The sequence below is a fragment of the Psammomys obesus genome, unplaced genomic scaffold (assembly GCF_907164565.1).
Source record: "Psammomys obesus unplaced genomic scaffold, mPsaObe1.curated_primary_1811, whole genome shotgun sequence".
Lineage (NCBI taxonomy): Eukaryota > Metazoa > Chordata > Mammalia > Rodentia > Muridae > Psammomys > Psammomys obesus.
Genome location: NW_026596091.1, coordinates 23,329,185 through 23,351,213, shown reverse-complemented (window position 1 = coordinate 23,351,213; position 22,029 = coordinate 23,329,185). Strand labels below are relative to the sequence as shown.

At 37.7% G+C, this 22,029-nt stretch overlaps 1 protein-coding gene across 1 annotated transcript in view; it reads left to right on the top strand.

Annotated features, from left to right (window-relative positions):
- Mettl25 (methyltransferase like 25) overlaps positions 1-22,029 on the top strand; it is a 101,405-nt gene continuing 79,376 nt past the window's right edge. The window contains exons 1-5 of the mRNA XM_055627885.1: positions 1-253; positions 7,047-7,211; positions 9,725-9,831; positions 14,592-15,182; positions 17,968-18,115. Coding sequence (XP_055483860.1) covers positions 1-253; positions 7,047-7,211; positions 9,725-9,831; positions 14,592-15,182; positions 17,968-18,115 — 1,264 coding nt within the window. The remainder of the gene's footprint in view (positions 254-7,046; positions 7,212-9,724; positions 9,832-14,591; positions 15,183-17,967; positions 18,116-22,029) is intronic.

Here is a 22,029-nt window from a genome sequence, read left to right as displayed (position 1 = left end):
ATGGCGGCGGCCGGCCCTCTCCCCGGGACCCCGGACCTGCCCACGCTGCACGCTAAGTTACGGGGCTTGCTGCGCTTCCTGCGGGGCGCCCTGCCCATTTCCAGCGCGCACACGGTGGACTTCTACACCGAATCGCTCTGGCAGGAGCTGGTCGACTTGCCCCCGGCGAGCGTGCTGGCGGCGCTGAGGAAGTCGGCGGCCGAGGCCGGGCCGCGTGAGGCGCTTCCCCCGAGAGAAGCCGAGTCGGGATCAGGTGAATGGCGTCCGCGCGGGGCGGCTGTCGGTGCGCCCCCTGGTGGAACTCGGAGGAGGTGGCAGGGACTTGACGTGGGCCGTGCGTGGGAGATAGTGGAGAGAGGGATCCCGGTCGCCCAGTGGGCGGGGTCCCCTTTGGGTGCTGGTGGAGTTCCACGATTTAAGGTCGGCAAGAAACAGGGAAGAGACGTGCATCCACTTAATGTTTCGGAGATTTAGTTTAAAAAACACAGGAAAGATTGTATGGTGACAAATACATTGTTGAGGTGAGCCTGGGAGACCAGATAGGAGCCTGTTTCTGGAAGGAAGATTGTACCTTGGATAAGGATGGTGACAGTGAAAGTCTTGAATACTCGCTAGTCCGTTTTAAAACTGTGTATTTTCAGTGACAGTTATGGGCCATGAAGTTTTCTAGTCTCTGGAGTTACATGCCCTCAAGAAACTTGGATTTACCAAGTTTGGGAATAGCAGCCATCGGATTTTGCTTCTGCATTGCTTCCAGGCTTTCCAGGGTTGTCAGAGTTAGCGGACTTCATCCCTGAAGCATTCTCTAAATGCCAAGTGCCGCGCGGATAAGAGTGTTTTTAATGATAGAACTTAATGAATCTTGTTTTCTTTCAAATCGTTTTTGGTTGTTGGAAACTTAGGCACCCCTTCAGTTTGCTCTCATAATATTCTGATTTGATAATTTGGTATGTGAACTTGTAAAAAACAGGAACCATAATTGCCTTAAAAACGGGTGGATTCCAACATGTGAGAAAATATCTGGCATGTATTAAGTGCTCCATAAGTATTTGTTGAATTAATGACTAATGTTAGCTTTCAAAAAACAAAACAAAACAAAACAAAACAAAGAAAATACAGGGAAACGACCTTGAAGGGCAGAGCAAGACTTTCATGTGTGTTTAACTTTGTCTCTACTTGATGGCATTTCATTACCTTATGTACTATTGCTACATGCGTGTGTATTCTTTTTCTTTTTTGTGCTCTACCTCTCCTGAGTCTTGTGTGTGTGTGTGTGTGTGTGTGTGTGTGTGTGTGTGTGTGTGTGTGAGAGAGAGAGAGAGAGAGAGATACTGAGTTTGGTTAGGGTTGCTTGGGTAAGTATGGATGTAAAGTAGCTTACCAGAGCCTGGGCAGCTTGCCATTGGCTAAACCACCAAGGAAAATGTGTCCTGCTCTCCCAGCAACAATCAACTGCCAATAGCTCCTTGGGGTATTTTTATTTTTACAACATAAACACAGGTGTATCTTAGTTGTTATTTTGCTTGCTAGTTGATCTCTCAAATTTTATTGAATAAAATTCATGTTCTTTGCCCCCACAGTCAAGCTGTTCCTCACCAAAAAAGTTTTGGCATCTGTTTTTATGTTTGTGTATAGTATGTGTGTGTGTGTGTGTGTGTGTACACTTCTGTGAAAGATGCATCTGCATGTGTTGTTAAGACCTCAGGTTTATGTCTAGTGTCTTTCTTGACTGTTCTCCACATTAAATAGTGAGAGAGGATCTCATGTTGAACCTGGAGCTTGTCTGCCTAGCCAGCTCCTCCAAGGATTGCCTTTCCTTACCTACCACAAGCTGGAATTATAGGGAGCATACTGGTTAGTTCTGTCAGCTTGATACAAACTAGAATTATTTGGGAAGATTGAGATGTGCTCCCATCAGACTGGTTTGTAGGTAAGTCTGTCGGGATGTTTTTCTTTATTCAGTAATTGATATGGGAAAGCCCAGCCCACTGTGGGCAGTGCTACCCTTGGGCAGGTAGTAGATTGTTGGTTGGATAAAAAGCAGGCTGATGGAGCCATGGAGAGCAAGCTAGGGAGCTGTATTCCTCTATGGTCTCTGCTTCAGTTTCTGCCTTCAGGAACCTGCTATACTAGAGTTCCTGCCTTGGTTTCCCTTCATGTTGGACTGGGACTGGGACATATAAGCCAAGTAAACCTTTCTTCCCCAAGTTGCTTTTGGTCATGGTCTTTATTACCACAGTGGAAAGTAAATGAGGGGCACTGTATTCATGTCTTTCACATGAGTTTTGGGATCCTATTTGTGTTCCTCATAATTAGTTGGCAAGCATTTGACCCACTGAACTTTCTCCCTAACCCTGTTCTTTATCTCTATTGTACTGTGTTTTTGAGGGTCTTCACGCTATTTTAGTGGGAAGTGATGCAGTCTTCCACAACTACTATTTAATAGTAGTATATACCCTTGAATTACTTTGCTTTTTATCTGTTTTTAATGTACCAAATGCATTTCTAAATTTGTATCATTGTATAATATATTTGTGAACAACACAAATATAGCTATGTAAGGAATGTTTAAATTAAAATATGGTTAATTTTTCCAGATTTAAATTTAATTTTATTTTACAAGAATTGTACTTTCATGTAAAAATGCTTTTGGAATGATTAACTGTATTTATATATTCATTGTGGTGTTAATATTGGTATGGTAAGGACCTGAATGTCAGTCCTTCTTAATATGTATTACTTCATGCAAGAGCATAGTTTGCCTGTATTTTTTTTTCATATTATATGCAACTGTATATTAAGCTAGAATTGTGTAGGAAAAAAAAATTCTAGCACATAATTGGATCATGTAATCATGTAAAAGTAACAGTATCTATTGTATTTGTTTCCTGGGTACATTGCAGTGTGATGATTAGATGCAAAGTTCGTGGAATTTAGCACAACCCATCTTTTAATTTTGAATGGTTACTAGACAGACTTAATATTTAGCTATTAATTAACAATTAACTGCACAGTCATCTATTGCAGAAGCCAAAGCCTTAAAAAGTTCCATTAAATTTTCATGGGATAAGTTGGGTGTGGTGGCACACACCTGTAATCACAGCACTCAGGGAGGCAGAGGCAGGAGGATCTCTGTGAGTTCAAGGACAACCTGGTCTACAAAGTGAGCCCAGGACAGCGAAGCCTACACAGAGAAACCCTGTCTGGGGTGGGGGAAGGGGTGGGAGTGAATAAATAAATTAATTAATTAATTAATTAATTAATTAATTAATTTCCCATGGGATAAAAATTTTCTTTTTAGAAAAACATGCTCCTTTCATCCAACACTTGGGGAACATTGTGCTTTTTATCCGAAAGGAAACTACCATCATGTGTTTGTGGTAGTGCTGGAATTAATGGTGATTGAGCCATCGCAGGGATGGGAGGGTTTCCAGATGAAATATAATTTTACATGAGGAGAGATGGTTCGCTGGACATGAATTAAAGGCACACAGTACATGAAAGAGACTATAAAGATGTTTAACTTTAATAGTGAATAAAATGCTATTGATCAACACAGGAAGTTGGAAAAGAAAAAGATGTGTCTGGAATAAGAATATTTGTAGAAATAAATGCAAAATGTTTTTATATCTTTGTGAAAATAATTATCAGGAAGGTACTATTGTCAGTATCTTCTTGAAATTCTGGTCCATTGGCTGTGTGATTAACAGTTTCTGCAACCCCTAAAACAAAGTTATGTTCTGTAACTTTAGTATATATTTGCATCTTATACCGTATTCTGTGTGCTCTAAATCACTCTTGTCTCACCCTAAGATTGTAAGCATTCAGCTGAAATGAGGTTTTATGCTTCCCTAACAGGCTCAGTGGTGCATTGAAGTCCTTGTAGTGGCCTCAGTGATTACAACCACTACGGAGGCTTAGGAGAATTCGTAGTTGATGATGCTACCATAGTAAGTGCATTGAAATATGCTGTCGTTCATGCATGCATCCATCCATCCATCATCCATTCATTCATGCTGTCCGCAGAGGAGTACTTTTGCTTTACAACTGAACAGGGAACAGTAGTAATGCTTTGTTTCTAGTAGATACCACAGGAAATCTTATACAAACATTTTACTTTCTTTTCAGAGACACTAATTATTTCATATATCCAAATTACATTTTAATTTCTGGAACCAACATCACTTTTAGAGGATAGGGAGAGGAGACATTAGGAGGAGTAAAGAAAGTGTTTACAAAATAAGCAAGTGTGTAATATCTTAACATACTACTGTCAATCTATCTCTGCCAGACAAGTTGCCACACCTGATTCTGATAGTCAGGCCCTTTAATGCCCACTATTATTTTGTTTGCTGTGCCGTGCTAATGGAACATAGGCATTAAGACCAAAGTGTAAAGTTAGACTGCATGGTTTAGTTGCCCTGATACTTAGTGTGCACACATTGGAATCACTTAGTCTTGTCAATTCTTAGACCTCCAAGTGAGGTGAGAACAACAATGAACTCGCACACATGCCAGGTAAAATATGTAATGTCATGCCTGGGATGTGATATTGAGCATTTAGTGCCTCCTAGCAATGGGGCAGTGAGTTATTGTGAAACCTGACGGAGCTCATTTTCCTTAGAGTCTTATAAGACATTCAACTGTGATAACAGGTAAGTAGGTTTGATACTTACTAGTTTTAAAACTGCATTTTTCTTTCTAATTTTCTTACAGTCTGTGTGTTTGGCTTTTGTGTTTTCCTGTCTACATTGGTATCTGGTAGAAAAATTAAAAGCAGGTTAGAGGTGTCTTGGTGTTATGTTTATTGAAAATATCCTCTCCTGCCTCTTTTCCATCTTATTCCCTGTGTTACTATTTTTTAAATCCTATTTTTATTTATTGTTATGTGTATGTCTGATATAAGCATGATTTGTTAGTGTGGATGCCTGCATGACATACCTTGGTGAGTCTGTGGAAGTCAGAGAACAACTTGCAGGAGTCCGCTCTAGCCTTCCACCACATGGGTCCTGAGGGTGGACTCTTGCTGTCGGGTGTGCAGCGGGCACCTTCATCTGCTGAGCCAGCTCACTGCTCTCCAGCTAGTGAGTCTAGTAGCCTCACTTAACATGAGACCGTGGTGGGATAACACTGTAGGCTGCACAAATAAAACAAAAGCAGCAGACAAGAAGGAAGATCAGGAACTTCTAGGAGAGAGGGAGTTATATGCCAAACAGTCCAGCCACAGAATATGCAGGCGTAGCAGGCAGCAGATTTTAAAAATGCAGTTCTCCTGTGGGGAAGAATATTTGCAACCAACTAAGAAGGAACTGAAGCTCAGCAGCACTGCAGCATCTCTGCTACCAGCTGCCAGTCACAAACTGATTATACAGACACCCAGTCACCAAGACATGGGGCATGGTGAGGACCTAGACTTTGGCATTGCCCTATAACCTTCTCATATGCTGGGTCAGGGAAGAAAGTAAAGATCAGTGTTTCTTCTCGTTTTCTATGAATCTCTAAAAGCAGCAAATTGTGGCTATTACAGACTGAATCACTAAAAAAGAAAAAAGCCTCAGCTCTACTTCTGTGATTAAAAAATAATAAGAATTGTGGAACTCTGGACCGAATAAGCTGATTTTAACTCTAAAAACATAAACTACAAAATTGAATCAGAATATATAATCATTTAAAAATTCACTCTTGTTGAAAACATGGTACCATTTTAACTTAGGCATTCAATACCCCAAATTTCTGTATGCTTGTAATTAAAAGCAAATTAATACCATTTAGTTCAGGTCAGATTGGAATTTTTTTCAAGAATTTTCAGTAGGATAGCTAGGGTGATTCAAGCATTCACTTCTCCATTAGTAACATCATGTTTCTTTCTGTTGGCAACATGCCCTCTAACTGACAATGGCTCCTCTGCTCACTGAGTTTTAATGCTCTTATTCTGTCACACTCTAAGAAACTGCTCCCCTGGAACCTGGCGATTTTGAGACTGCTCTTGAACCTAAAGTCTCACTTAATTTTAACTGAGTTTCCCCCCTTCATGATGCCTAAATATTTTTATGTAGATTTTATTACTTTTGGCTGCATTAGTAAATTCAGCTTGTAAAATGTCCCCAAATCTATATTAAATAAATTCACCATGGTAACCTTGTGCTTTTATTTTCTATTGAATTGATTAAAAAGTTGAAGTCACACATCTCTTTTCTATATAATAGTAAATTTAGGACACATTATACCACCAGCTTCAGAGATATTAGTTTAAAAAAAAAGCATATATGCAGAAGCATATAGTTTTATTTAGAATTTGAGGTATTGGTTACATTCTTTGTAGAGATAGCAACAGTTTCCTTTAAGTGGATTTTTAGTAGACAAGATGTCATAGCATATACATTATAACATTTATTTGGATTTGTTCCCTAGATTGTATGCTTCCTAAAAATTAATGCGTAGCAAACCTGTATAACAACTGGATTTATTGGTCTTGTGAGCTTGCGTTTATTTTGTTTACGCTTGGATGTACTTTTTAAAAATATGCCTTTTTTATGAATGGGCTTACTTAGACTGCTTTATTCATTAAGGTTTTATGAATTGCTATGAACAAATTGGAATAAAAAAAAAAAAACTCAGAAACCAACTTGACGTACCTTAGCAATGGCATAGAAGAATAAGACTACAATACTGCTCAACAGGAAGAAGGAAAAATAGCATTGCAAAGACTGGCACTTGAAAATGCACAATTTTAGGTCAGAGAAGACAGTTCATAAATTAAATGTTTCTTTTTTTAGTTAAAACTTTTGCTATTGCTCCTGAAAAATGCAAAGACCAGATTTTAATTTGATTTTAAAAGACACGATTGGAGGAAATGCATTTTTCTTGTATTGGCTGACAGTTTAAGTAACAAATGAAAAGAAGCTGTTAGAAATAGTGCCAAGATTGAAAGTTAAAATACCATAAGTTGCTGTAAAGTCCTAATTGTTCATTTGCTGTTTTAAAATATCAGACAGTTTAGATATTAACTATTGCTAATCTTTCCTCTCTATCGGATTTCTTTTTAGGTTTTATTGATCTCCCCAAAATATTTTGTGAAAATTCTCAGAAGCTGTTGAGTGTGGAAGCCTTTGCTCTGGCTGCAAAACACTATTCTGTGCAAAACTTGGGACTGTGTACTCCTTTTGAGGAACTGCTTACAGCCCTACGAGTAAATAAAAAACAGAGAATTGGTATGTGTGCTTATATGTGTTCTTATGCTTTTTAGGTACTTAAAAGCAGTATATGGCTCCTGTCTGTCTATCCACTATAGTCTTATCCCATATTAAGAACAGGTGTAGAGCTCTATGCTTTTCCTTTCCTTATCCCTGAGTGTCTTTACCACAGGGAGCTTCAGACTGTCACACCCATATTGTGTTGCGCTACTGCAGATGTCAGAATCTTTGCATTCTATTTTAATGCTGTAATGGTCTCTCTGTGGCGGCTCTTCGGGAAGAATATGAGCAATGTGGAGGGTGGTTGCTGGGGAAATGGGAAATGTAAGTGTCAGGAAGAGGGGATGGCCCAAATTAAAAATCTAATGGAGAATAGATTGAAACTCATAGTCACAGTTATGCAAAATGTCAGCAGACACGCAGTTAAATAGTAGTGATCAGGACGCTGTGGTTTTAAAAATTAATCATGTTCTATGCTGAGGAACTAGCTGTAGTAAAGACAGTGGGTTAAATAATATCAATGAAGAAATAATGAATATATGACCTTTCTTATTCTTTTTTGTCTCTTATTTCATTTGACCATCATTATCTCACCAACTTTTAAATATTTTTTAGAAAGCTATAAACTTAGAGAAACATTGCTTGACTCCTAGATACTTTTGACCTATATTTGCCATGTTAAAATCCTCCCTATTTGCTGTAAGCAGATTGTATTTAAATTTATTATTGCAGAAATTACTTACAGCTTCTTTTTACTTAAAATTTTATCCTTTTGGATTTGTTTTATTTTATGTGTATGAGTGTTTTGCTTACATACATGTCTGTGTGTATGAGTATGTGCCATGTGGGTGTCAGGGAATAGACCTGGTGTCCTCTACATTACCAACATTTACTTGCTGAGTTATCTGTACAGCCTTCTTTTTTCATAGTGTAGGGATCAGTCCAGGCTCCTGCATGACATTTAGATGTAATGTTTAAATCTCTTCCCTCTAAACTTTTTCCTTGATCTTTTTTCTTCTTGTTTATCCTGACACTGATAATTTGACACGTGTAGGAAGGTTTGGTTTTCCCTTCATGATTAAGTCCAGTTTCACAAACAGGCGTTTAATTGAAAGATTGCTTATTCGTGCACCTGAGTGAGAGGCATATGTAATTTTGTCTTATTACCGGTGATTAGTGTTTGCTGGCAGAAGCAGATCCACAGAAGCCCTTTACTGTAAAGGGAACATACCATTATTGTTGTTTTTCCTTTATCTCTTACTATTTTAATCAACTTTTTTTTTTTTTTTTTTTTGCGTGCTCACAAATTTCGCACGATGGCACAAAATTACAAAAGACTTTGGGAAATCATGGCTGGGTTAAGGGCATTCTGGCTGTAATTGAATTCTTCAGCAACACTAAGTACTTTGTCCCAAAGGTTTCTAACTGGCCATAACTGAGTGAACCTCTCATTAACGATGGTCTGCCTGGCCTTCCCTCTGCCTTCTAATATTTAAGTAGTACGTATTGTGTCTCAAAGTAAGCAAGAATAGCATATATGATCACCAAGATGTAGATGGATGTTGGCTTATAACAGTAATAGTTGACATCACAGTGTAGAGATACAAGCTAGTGGCAATTGTACATGGATTCCATATATTCTTCATCCTGGAGTATGTCAGTTTATTTTCTAGACTGGTATCTGTCAGTGGAATGCCATTGTATAACAACCATTTATACCTGGAATCACATTATTAATTTTTTTTATATTAATATAAAGAAGAGGTTAGCCGACTAACAACATGTCACATGTGGGCACTGTCAAGCCATTGTAGATTTTATTTCTAACCCAGCCCTAAACTTCAGCTTGCCACTACCCAAGTCCCACATGTCCAGTGATGTTGACTACCTTGTTCTGTGTCTGAAGTACTGTGGTGTAGAATGTTTCATAATATCTGTTGCTATACACTGTAGAGTAGCAAATAGCCACATGCTGCTGGGGAAGACCTCAGTGTGGCTAGTATAGCTTAGAATTTTAATTTGCATTTGACTTTGGTAATTTTAAGTGTGAGTGTAAATAATCACTTTGTTAATAGACACCGTGTTGGATAGTACAGTTAGTAAAATTTGCCTGTTCTTATATTGGACAATGTTTTTTATTGGTGTGTAGAGTTGGTCTTATTTTGTATGTGTGTATTAGAAATGTCTATTTCCAGTTTGTTGCTTGCATATCTTTTTGCTCAGTTAAAGCTGCTTTTTGATGAAATGGGGCTTTTTGTGCTTTTTCCACTTACAGTTATATAACTATTTGTTATATATAACAAATTTGTTATATATAACAAATAACTATTTGTTATATCAAGAAATGATTTTAATAATCTGTATCTTTTATTTTTTAGTTCAGTCTGAATTATAACTTATAATAAAATTATACCAATAACAGTAGAATTTATTCTGTTTTAATGTTTAATTTAAAAAGCTGTGAATATCATTGACAACTCATTAAAATTCTCTTTAATAGCTGTGTTTTAATTTTCATTATTTTCGTTCAGGTGAAAATGTGAAGGCAGCTCAGTTTATGAATACAAAAAAATCTCATGAGGTTCAGGCAATGTCAGAGCTGATCTCTAGTATTGCTGATTACTGTGGCCTAAAGCAGGTAAGAGTATTTCTTATAAGTACTACCCACTTTTGGTATCACTCAGATTTCGTTTTCTACTTTACCTTTGACTGGACTGTTGTTCCCTACCCCATCTTCCTCTTCTGAACTTTCCTTTCAGTGTTTATGTCAGTTGCCAAATAGATCACATAACATACTTAAATCTTCATTGGAAGATCTGCACTGAGCTACACCAAACTAGAATAAGGTAAAGGTTATTTACTGTATTATTGTCTTTCATAACTGTATGCATTTATATTTATTCTGTATTAATATAAAATACTATGCAAAGCAGTATTGTGTTTTGAATCTGAGATGCCACCCATAGGGCCCATGTATCTTGGTCCTGAGTTGGCGGTGCTTTTTGTGAAGGTTATGGAATCTTTAGGAGGTAGAGCCTTGCTGGAGGAAATATGTCACTGGGGATGGGTTTGAAGTTTGTAGCCTGGCCTCACTTCCTTTTCTTTTTCTAACTCTGCTTTCTGTGGGTGAATGAAATGTGAGCAGTCTGCTTCTTGGTTACCAGGAGACATGCCATACCTTCCTGTCTTGGTGGAGTTTCTAACCTCTGGAAGTATAAGCCACAATACAGTCATCATTCCCAAAGTTGCTTTTTGTCATAATATTTTATCACAACAACAGAAAAGTATCTAATATAGGAATTATCAGGAATGTAATCAGGGGTCATTCCTGTGGTAATCCTGACCCTGTAGCTTTTATGCCTTTGGACTGTTTAATGGAAGACTTTGAAACTTTGGGATGGAAAAGTCAGTGAGTACTGTAACAGAGCTTAATAAAGGATAGGAGCTCCACAAGGACCAAATATATCTGGGCACAGCGTCTTTTCTGAGACTGACATTCAACCAAGGACCATGTATGGATATAACCTAGAACCTCTGCTCAGATGTAGCCTGTGGTAGCTCAGTAACCAATTGGTTTCCCATAGTGAGGGGAACAAGGACTATTTCTCACAGGAACTCAATGACTGGCTCTTTGGCCTCCCCACCCCCTAAGGGTGGAACAGTCCTGTTAGGCCACAGAGGAGGGCTTTGCAGCCAGTCCTGAAGATACCTGATAAAACAGGATCAGATGAATGGGGAGGAGGTCCCCCCTATCAGTGGACTTGGAAAGGGGCACGGTGGAGAGGAGGGAGGGAGGGAGGGAGGGACTGGGAGGGAATGAGGGATCGGGACATGGCTGGGATACAGAGTTAATAAAATGTAACTGATAAGAAAAAAATAAAATGAAAAAAATAAAAAATAAACTGTTCTAGTGGGAGCTCAGGAAGCAGTAATGCTGAGAGAAGGGCAGAGAGTAGACTTGTCATGAATTTTTTTTTTTTTTTTTTTTAATAGAATCAAGAATTCTACCATGCATTAGGCTAGGGGTCATCCATGTGATATTTTTTTTGCCAAGAATCTGGCTGCATTCTTCCTGGGCATTAGAATTTGTATAGGACTGAATTTAAAAGTAATAAACTAATTTTTCTTGATACAAAAAAATTCAAGACAGCATAACTGAGTTTTTGGCAGTGTTAATTATTGATTACTCTTATGCCAGCCTACAATGAAAGAGAGGATGCAATTGTTAAAGAAAACGGAGCCATTATGGAGAGGCTTCCTCCTCCAAACAAGAGTAATTGGAAAGGTACTGTATTAGTCAGGTTTCTCTAGAGTAACAGAACTTATAGAATGAAGCTCTCTCTACATATGTGTGTGCATATGTGTGCTTGTGTCTGTAAAGAGAAAGGTAGAGAGAGTGGGGGGATTTATTAGGATGACTTATAGACTCTTGTCTAGCTAATGCTTGTGAATGGAAGGTCCAAGAATCCAGTAGTATTTTTAGTACCCAAGGGTGGATTACTCAGCTGGTCTTCAGTGTATGCTGGAATCCCTAAGAAGTAGGCTCTAATGCCGGTAAAGGAAGGAACTTAATAGTGAGGTGAGAACAAGCAGGTAAAAAGCAAAAGCTTCATTCTTCCATGTTCTTATATAGGTTTCAAGCAGAAGACTTGTTTCAGATTAGAGGTGAGTCTTCCACCTCAAAGATCTGGATTAAAGATCTGTCTTATTACCTCAAAGATCTGGATTAGAAGTGTATCTTTTCATTTCAGATTAAGCAAAAATCTCCCACATTGGTGGCTCCCCATTTTGGGGTTTTAATTCCAGGTGTGACTTAATTGACACTTAAGTCAAGTTGACTCTAGGCATCACATGTGCCTAGAGTGCAAAACTCTATACAATTTAGGCCCAAACTTGTAAAAGGAAAGAGTTAAAGTGGTTTCCTATTCCTGGAAGGCAAACACCTACAAACGCCACCATCTTCAGTATATAGAAGCTGTTGAAACTGTGGTCCAAATGGGGCAGGCTCCATTCTGAGCTGACATTTGAACTTGGTAGTGTTGTCCATACGGTACTGGTTTTGGAGACATAAGAGATGCAAGATTTCGGTGGTCATGTTTTCTTCCTCCATGGTTCAGAGAGCCATTGAGACCTAGCAACATGTGGCTGAGTCAAAGTCCCTGTGAGAAAATTCAGAGAGGCCATTGTGAAGGTGAGCCTGGGTTACTGGACAACCTGAGATGGAATGTGAGACTCATGGGCAGTCTGCCAAGGAAGGGCTGCATACAGGAATCAGTCTAACAGAGGGATGTATGTTGCAGGCAGCAAAGTGGAAAGGGCAGAGCTACTGCCACCCAGATACTGGGGATGGAGCTGTAAACTTGTATATTTTCCTCGTTGTGGTTCAGTCTTGCTGTGGTCCAATCTTTGGTCACCATGTCTCCATCCTTCCTCCTGAGTTATACTGTATACTCTTTACTACTGTATTGAAGTGTTGTGTGCTGAAATATGTAAGTTGAATCACCCCTGTTCCTCCTCCCAACTTTATGTCCTATTTTTCTTTATAACCCAATTCCAGTTAGTGCTGTCCATATGCTCATGGATATAGAGCTGTGCACTGGAGTATGGTTGGCCTGCTTGGGTCACACCCTTAAAGACAAATGATTCTCCCCTGTCTACCCTCAACTGTCAGTAGCCCTTTAGGTAGGGGTAGAGGCTCGTTAGTCCCTTCCCTACTCCATTCAGCTATGGATTTTAAATGTGTAGAGGCTACCAAGATGATGCAGCAGAGAAAGCTACTTTCCTTCTCGCCTGACAACCTGAGTTCAATCCCTGGATGAAAGGAGATACAAGGAATCTCTCTCTCTCTCTCTCTCTCTCACACACACACACACACACATGCACACACAAATAATAAACAAATTTGAAAATATATCTTTTGTTCTAAGTTTAAATTGTATATTTTGAATAGTAAAAGTTTTTTAATGAAATGTATTTTAACTTTATTTTGTTGTTCATGCTTTTGTGTGTGTACAAAATCCTTGGGCATATTCCAAGATCACAAAGGTTTGTTTCTTATTTTCTTCCAAAATATATTATTTTTACTATTACATTTACAACTGTAATCCACTTTTAATATTTGTTTCCGGTGTGATAGGCAGAGTTTATTCCCCCCCCCCCCATTTAGTCACCTAGGTATCACAGTATCACTTATTGAAATGATTATTTTATCCTGGGCAGTCTGTGTAAAACCTGTTGATGATTTAAATATAGGTGTGTTTTTAGAGTACTTCCCCTGTGATTTGTCTTTCGGCACTATTAAACTGTTTGATCACTGTCTTATGTTAATTCTTTTTGCCCGTGTATTTGTGTGTGGTGTGCCTCCTGTGTGTGGGCATATTCATATATGGATGTGTGCTTTGGCAGCTCAAAGCAGACATCAGGTATATCTACATTGATCATGCTCCACTTTATTGAACTCTTTTGTTGAATTCATACCTTACTAAGTCAGATTGCTGGAATATCCTGTCTCTGCTTCCTGGTGCTTTGAGTACAGGTGGCTCTCATGCCTGTCCCACTTTGACTTACTTTGTGTGTGTTCTAAGAATTCAAGTTTGGGTCCTCATGCTTGCAAGACAAGCTCTGTATCCACTGAGCCTTCTTGGCAGCCCATTATGTTAACTGTTGAACTAGTAATAACTTTATTCTTTCTGGAAATTGTTTTTGTTATTCTTAGATGGTTACTCCCATACAAATTGTAATGTATGAATTTCAGTGTCTTTAGAAAGTCCCTCTGTTTTGATTAGGGTTTTGTTGATCTCCTTGTCAAGTCAAATATAAGAATTGGCATCTTAGTATTGAGAGTGTAAGTTCATGAAATGAGCTGTCTTCAGGGTTTTATGTGACATTTTATAGTTTTCAGTGTATGGGACTTCTGTCCTTAGTTAAACTTATTACTAAGTATTTTATGTTGTCTTGTTTTAAAACTTTTGCTTTCAAAATGTTCATTGCTACTCTGTTGCATATGTTCTGATGGATCATTGTTAATTTCTATTTATTTTGTGCTTTGGCACATTGCTTAATATAATACAATGGTTATTTTTGTTGACTTGTAAATAAATTCTTTGGAATTTTCTGGAGAGGCAGTCATGCCAGGTATGATAAAAACATATTTTCTTCCTCACTTTCACTATTATGTCTGTTCCCTAGTTGTTCCTTTGACTTACTATTCTATCTGGAACTGGAAAACGTTGGATAAAAATGATCAGGGATCATTTAATAGAAATCAACTTCAAATAACAAATAATATTATATAAATGATATAGTACATTTGTTTACTTAATAAAATATCTGAAATGTTTCTACTACCAACTGACTAAAGTCCTGAATTCCTTTTTTTGTTGTTGTTGTTTTCTTCAGATAATTGACGTGGGTTCTGGTAAAGGCTACCTAAGCTCCTTTTTGTCCTTAAAGTATGGTTTAAATGTTTATGGCATTGATTCCTCAAATACTAATACTCATGGAGCTAAGGAGAGAAACAGGAAGTTGAAGAAACATTGGAAGCTGCATCATTCTCAGTCAAAAGTAGATGCCAATAGACTGGCATTACAAGTGCCAAAAGAAATGAAAGTGCAAAAGGAATTAAAGTGTAAGGAAGACTTCGAGAGTGTGCTGAAGAATAGTCTTGTGCATCAAGAGCTGTCTACTGATGTCTTGCCAGATTTTTCAGGTTCTACAGTTTCAATCATCAGAAAACAGCAAGAAAATCTACATGCTCAGCCACTTGAAGAAGAGAATTTGTGTTTTGAAAATGGTTTTTCTCTCATAGAATTTTTGCCTGTTGGTGCCATTGAACCTACTTCATCACAGGTGTTCAACACAGAAGTGTCTGAAATTAGGAGAGAGAGAAGAAATGTGACATCCAAACCAAGTGACTCAAGTGTATATTCACCACTAACATCTTTTATCACTGCTGACTCAGTACTGCATGACATTATTCAAGATCTGGAGGTGATTGTACTTTTGAATTCTTTAGGTTGCAAAAATGCTGTTGACATAGAATGAAATTTGAATAGCTTGTTATTAAACTCATGTGATCGTATTTGACACATTATTTCTAAAGACCAAGAATAAAATCCTAAGCTGGCTTTGGTTGTATCCACAACTGTCAAAACTTGTAAGGCACACTATAGAATACCAAACCCTCTACTAATTTCACTTCTAAATTGAGAGCTAGCACAAATGCTAGTCAAGAAGCCAAGTTATCTTATCTACAATTTAGAGATTGTAAAAATTCTAATTCAAGGAGAGATGGCTCAGCAGTTAAGAGCAGTCGCTGTTCTTCCGGAGGACCCTAGTTCAATTCCCAGCACCCAGCTGCTAGCTCACAACTCTAGTTCCAGGAAATCCAAAGACACACATGCAGCCAAAATACCAACACATAAAATAAAATATAAATAAATAAATCATTAAGGAAAAAAATTCTAAGTGAACAAACATCTTCAGTGTTCTCATAATTTTTATTGTTTTAAATTGATGCTTATAGTAATTATAGATGTTCATGGAAAGCATCATGCTGTTTTTATACACACTGTAGATGAACAGGACAGTGACACCAGATGAAGAGGTAATTCACCTAAAATGTATTGACAAACATGGAATTTCCTAGAGCAAGACTAGCCTATGAGTATTCTTTAAGGATTTAATGTCTTCTAAGTTATCAAGTTTTATAGTTGAAAGACAGTGCATCCTAAATGCTCTATTATATGTTATAACAGTATTATACAGAAGCTTCTAGAGATTATTTAGCCTAACTCCTTGAGAAGACAAAGTGTCTTTTAAAGTTAATATTATTCTTTGTTAATTTTTAAAAAATCTTCCCAAAAGAAATGGCTAAACAAAGATATCAAAAAATTTTTAGACATTTAAATTTTTATTTTACATGATTTTTAAAAAGAGGTTCCCCAACACGCTTATGTTTTTTAAAGGTTTTATTCTTGTTTTTAAACTATGTGTATATGTTTGTGTCCCTGTGTGAGTTTGTGCTTGTGAGTGCAGCAACTACACAGGTCTGAAGAGGGCAGATGCCATGGATGTAGAACTATAGGAACATAAGGCACCCAATCTGCATGCTGAGAACTAAACTTGGGTTCTCTGCCAGAGTAGTACATGCTCTTAACCACTGAACTATCTCTCCACCCCACCTCCCCGCACCACACTCACTCTACCTACTGCCCCTGCCGCCCGGTACCAACTAAATGAAACCTTACTCTCCTCATGCACTTAAAAGCAATAATTAGATTATCCTTAACAGTTTTTTAGAGTTAAAATTTTAGTATATTATAATCACTTAAATTTTACTAATTTTGTTAGTATTATATTACTAGACCTGTGTGCAACCTGAGCATGGTGGCACATAGCTATAGATAGCATAACTGAAGCAGGAGGACCCTGAATTCAAGGACAGCCTGGACTACATAAGGAGACATTATAATTTTATAACAAACTGAAAAGTTAGATAAATTTGCAAAATCCCTTAATGATTTGTATAATTAGACTTATTGGTAGTTAAACACTTCTCTGATAGATAGCTCGTAAAGACAGTGTCATCAGTATAATTTTGTTGTTGTTTGTTTTGAAGCAGAGTTTTGCTGTATAAGCCTGGCTAGCCTATACATCATTATGTAGCCCAGACTAACCTCAAACTCATGGCAATACTCTTACCTCAGCCTCCTGAATTCTGAGACTATAGTCTTATATTGCCATCATGTTCCTCTTTATTAATACCTTTAAAATTAATTGTAATTGGTATATAAAAATTGAGCTGTTGGGTGAATAATTATTTACATAACATTTGGAGGTTATGACAGCTTGTGTGTATATGTGTATGTGTCTGTGTGTTTAATGTTGTTTAAACACTGAGAAATTTCTATGACTATATTCAAATCATAAATCTACTAATAATGTGACCCATGGAATATCTGTGCTTAAGGGTATCATCTTAGAAACTGAAAAGATAGTGTAACTTGCCTAAAAGTCTTTCGCTCCAAGAGGCAAAAGTTTATGGACACATTTTCTACATGAAAGGTCGCATTTGCTCCTTTTTATTTCAATTTTATGATTCCTGTTAAACAAAGCATTAATAAATTTAACTTAGGGATAATTGGTACATTGACAAAACTATGGTTGCATTCATTTGTACTTAATTACATATGAGAATATTTAAATTAGATTTGAATAATTGGGAAAAATTCTTAATACATATTTTACGTAAAATTCATGTTAGAAAATCAAGAGCAAAAATCTTGATTTTTATTTTTTAATTTGATCAATGAGTAAATTAAACATTTTGTCAAAATGACAACTTAGCATCCTTTCTATTTCTTGTAACCATGTTTTACAAGGTGGGCAGCCTGAAGAAGTTCAATCAGTATTTGCTTAGTAAAGTTGTATCACATGATATCTCAAATCTCAGGTTTATCAGAGCAGCTGCATTTTTGATTCAACCTTATCCTTTACAGTATCTGGCTGTTAGGAAATATTAGTTGTAAAAGAGATGAGGTAAAATACAAATGCAGAAATTAAAAAACAAAACAAAAACCACAGAAGCTGTAGCAAACTATAACCATTTTGCCTAAAAGGAACAATTATTTATTTTGAATATAAAATTATAAGTAACACTTTTTAGATGGAGTTAACCAATTAAAAGTTTTACATATTTGAAAAGACATCTAAAATCATCACCTATATAGTTTAACTCCTCCTTTAATTGTCTCTTTCCTCTTTGTCCCTGAAGGACTGTTTAATGGTGGGTCTTCATACTTGCGGTGACCTTGCACCAAATACTCTTCGGATATTTGCATCCAAGTCTGAGGTCAAGGGAGTTTGCAGTGTGGGCTGTTGCTACCATCTCTTATCTGAGGAATTTGAAAACCAGCATAAAGGTAGTAAACGTTCTGTGTGTTGTAATTTTTGTTTATGGTAGTTATTGTAGCTGCTTTCTGCTTCTCTTTTGGCCATTATTGTGACTTGATTGTTTTTGTTTTTTAAGAAAGACTCTCACTGTATAGTATTGGTATCCTGGAGCTCACTCTAAAGACCAGTCTGGCTATGAACTCACAGATATCCATCTGTTTCTCTCTCTTGAGTGCTGGCATTAGAGCAGTAGTTCTCAAAGTTCCTTATGCTGCAACTTTTTAATATAATTCTTCATGTTGTGGTGGCCCCCAGCCATTGCTACATCATAACTGTAGTTTTCCTACTGTTATGAATAATAATATAAATAACTGTATGCAGGGTATCTCTCTGATTTGTGACCCCGTGAAAAGATTATTTGACCCCCAAATGGGTCTCATTCCACAGATTGAGAACTCTGGATTAGAGGCTTGTGCTACCATGCCTAGCCATTATTGTGACTTGAATTAGCATTTGAGATAACATCTATCTTTTTTTTTTGCAAATTTAATGTCAATACTGTTAATAGTATTAATAGTGTTGATATTATTAATGAAATTAGGTACAATATCATTATTACATTTTATAATCATTTCTTTGGCCATAAAGTGGACTTAAGGAGGACAGAAAATTGTGCAAATACTTTGGTTCTGTTGCTCTCTTTGTGGAGTTCCTGTTCTCTCCAGATCTTAACTATTTCCCACTTCTTTCATAAGATTCCCTGTACTCTGCCCAAAGGTTGCCCATAAGTCTCAGCATCTGCACTGATAGTCTGCAGGGCAGAACCTTTCAGAGGTCCTCTGTGTCAGGCTTCTGACTTGTTCCCTCTTTTCTCCTTCTTCTGATGTCCATCCTCTTTGCCTTTCTGGATAGGAATTAAGCATTTTAGCAAGAGTCCTCCCTCTTGATTAGTTTCTTTAGGTGTACAGATTTTAGTAGGTTTATCCTATATTATATGTCTATATGAGCACAGGGGTCTTTCCTGAGACTGATAGTCCAACCAAGGACTATGCATGGAGATAACCTAAGACCCCTGCACAGATGTAGCCCATGGCAGTTCAGTATCCAAGTGGGTTCCATTGTAATAGGAACAGGGACTGTCTCTGACATGAACTGATTGGCCTGCTCTTTGATCACCACCCCTGAGGGGGAAGCAGCATTACCAGGCCACAGAAGAAGAAAATGCAGCCACTCCTGATGAGACCTAATTGACTAGGATCAGAGGGAAGGAAAAGAAGACCTCCCCTATCAGTGGACTTGGAGAGGGATATGCATGCAGAGGGTGGAGGAAGGGAGGGATTGGAACGGGAGGAGGGACGAAACCACAGGGGGGATACAAAGTGAATAAAGTGTAATTAATGAAGAATTTTTTAAAAATTGTGCAAATATTTGAAAATTCTCTAATATACAGTGTATGTTTTAGAGGGTTTATGTTTATAAGTGCTTGTAAGTTTTGCTTTGATTGTGATAGTAAAGCTGTTATTTTCATCAATTCAAAAATTTATTCTCATTTCCAAAGTTTTCTACATTTCTGAAGAATTGATATTTCTTTTTAAAAAGAAAAATCAACATACTTATATTTTTATGAGCGAAAGCTTAAGTACAGTTATTTTATTAAAATAGTAATATTCAATTAGTACTCTCTGGTCTCTAGCTGCAAAGCAAAAAGAAAAATTTATTGGCAGCTTCTAATAGCACTGGATACATTTTATATGGTAAATTTCTCCATAAGATATAGCTTCACAACTATTTTTTAATTACATTTTTATTTTTTTAATATTAGTTACAGTTTATTAACTTTGTGTCCCAGCTGTAGCCCACTCTGTCATTCCCTCCCAATCCCATCCTCCCTCCCTCATCTCCTCCCTGCCCCTTTCCAAGTCCACTGATAGGGAAGGGCCTCCTTCCCTTCCATCTGACCGTAGCTAATCAGGTTATTTTAGGACTGGCTGCAATGTCCTCCTCTGTGGCCTAGCAAGGCTGCTCCTCCCTCGGGAGCCGCGGAGGTAAAGAGCCAGCCATTGAGTTCATGTCAGAAATAGTCCCTGTTCCCCTTACTAGAGAAACCCACTTGGATACTGAGCTACCACGGGCTACATCCGAGCAGAAATTCTAGGTTATATCCATACATGGTCCTTGCTTGGAGAAAAAGTCTCATATTATACCCCTGTGCCCAGATATATTAGATCTTTGTGGAGCACTTTTTCCGTCCAGGTCATACTAATTCCCCCTTCTATCATATGATTCCCTGCACTCTGCCAAAGGTTTGGTTATGTGTGTCAGTATCTACTTTGATACACTGCTAGGTAGAGTCTTTCAGAGGCTCTCTGTGGTAGGCTCCTATCCTGTTACTTGTATTCTCCTACTTCTAATGTCAATCCCATTTGTCTTTATAAGTGAGGATTGATCCTCTTACTCCGGGTCCTCTTTCTTGTTTATCTTCTTTAGGTGTACAGATTTTAGTATGTTTATCCTATCTTATAGGTCTAGTGTCCACTATATAAGTGAGTATATACTGTGTGTGTCTTTCTGCTTCTGGGATACTGCACTCAGGATGATCTTTTCTAGATCCCACCACTGCAAATTTCATTATTTCCTTGTTTTTAATTGCTGAGTAGTATTCTGTTGTGTAAAAGTACCACAAGTACCACAATTTCTGTATCCATTCCTCCATTGATGGACATCTGGGTTGTTTCCAGGTTCTGTCTATTACGAATAAAGCTGCTGCTATAGAGGGCTGATATCCAGAATATATAAAGAACTAAAGAAGTTAAAAAGCAATAAATCAAGCAGTCCAACTAAAAAATGGTGTACAGAGCTAAACAGAGAATTCTTTGTAGAGGAATATTGAATGGCAGAGAAACAGTTAAAGAGATGCTCAGTGTTCTTAGCCATCAGAGAGATGCAAATCAAAACGACCCTGAGATTTCACCTTACATCCATCAGAATGCCTAAGATCAAAAACTCAAGTGACAACACATGCTGGAGAGGTTGTGGAGAAAGAGGAACCCTCCTCCATTGCTGGTGGGAATGTAAACTTGTGCAACCACTTTGGAAATCAATCTGGTACTTTCTCAGACAACTAGAAATAGTGCTTCCTCAAGATCCAGCTATACCACTCCTAGGCATATATCCAAAAGATGCTTCACAGCTATTGTTTCAAATTTATTTCAAAATAGTTTTAGAATATTAATAGTAGCTATTCTCTTATATAATGGGTAGTATTTTAATTAAATTTCATTTGAATAGGACATTGTGGTGGTATGAGCCTCCATAAGCTCATAAGCTTGGTTATTGGGGAGTGGTTATTAGTTACTTAAAATGGATTAGGAGGTGTGGCCTTCATGGAGTAGATGTGGCCTGGCTAGAAGTTTGTCACTGATTTGGGCTTTGGGGTTTCAAATCCTCAAGCCACATAGTCTCTGCTGTCTTCAGATCCAGATGTAGAACTCTCAAGCTACCTCTCCAGTACTATGTTTGTTGGCATGCTGCCAGGCTTTCCGTTATGCTGATAATGGACTAAACCTCTGAAACTGTAACCTAGCCCATATTAAATGTTTTCCTTTTTAAGAGTTGCTCTGGGCATGGTGTCTCTTCACAGCAGTAGAACACTGGCTATGTTATCTAACATGACAGACATGTTAGAAAAGCATTAGAAAAGCCCAAAGGAATCAGGATAACTCATATAGCCATGTGCTTATTTGCTACCATTTCTTCTTTCATGTCTTATTTAGTTTCATATTATTGGGACAAAAGACCATGACCAAAGCATGTTAATTTGAGAGTGTCTGCTGGTTGCATAGTGTTAGAGTCCATAACCATCATACCAAGGAACATAGTTGGCACTATGAGGCTGGAGCAGTGGATGAGAGATTACATCTTCAACCACACCAGGCATAGAGAG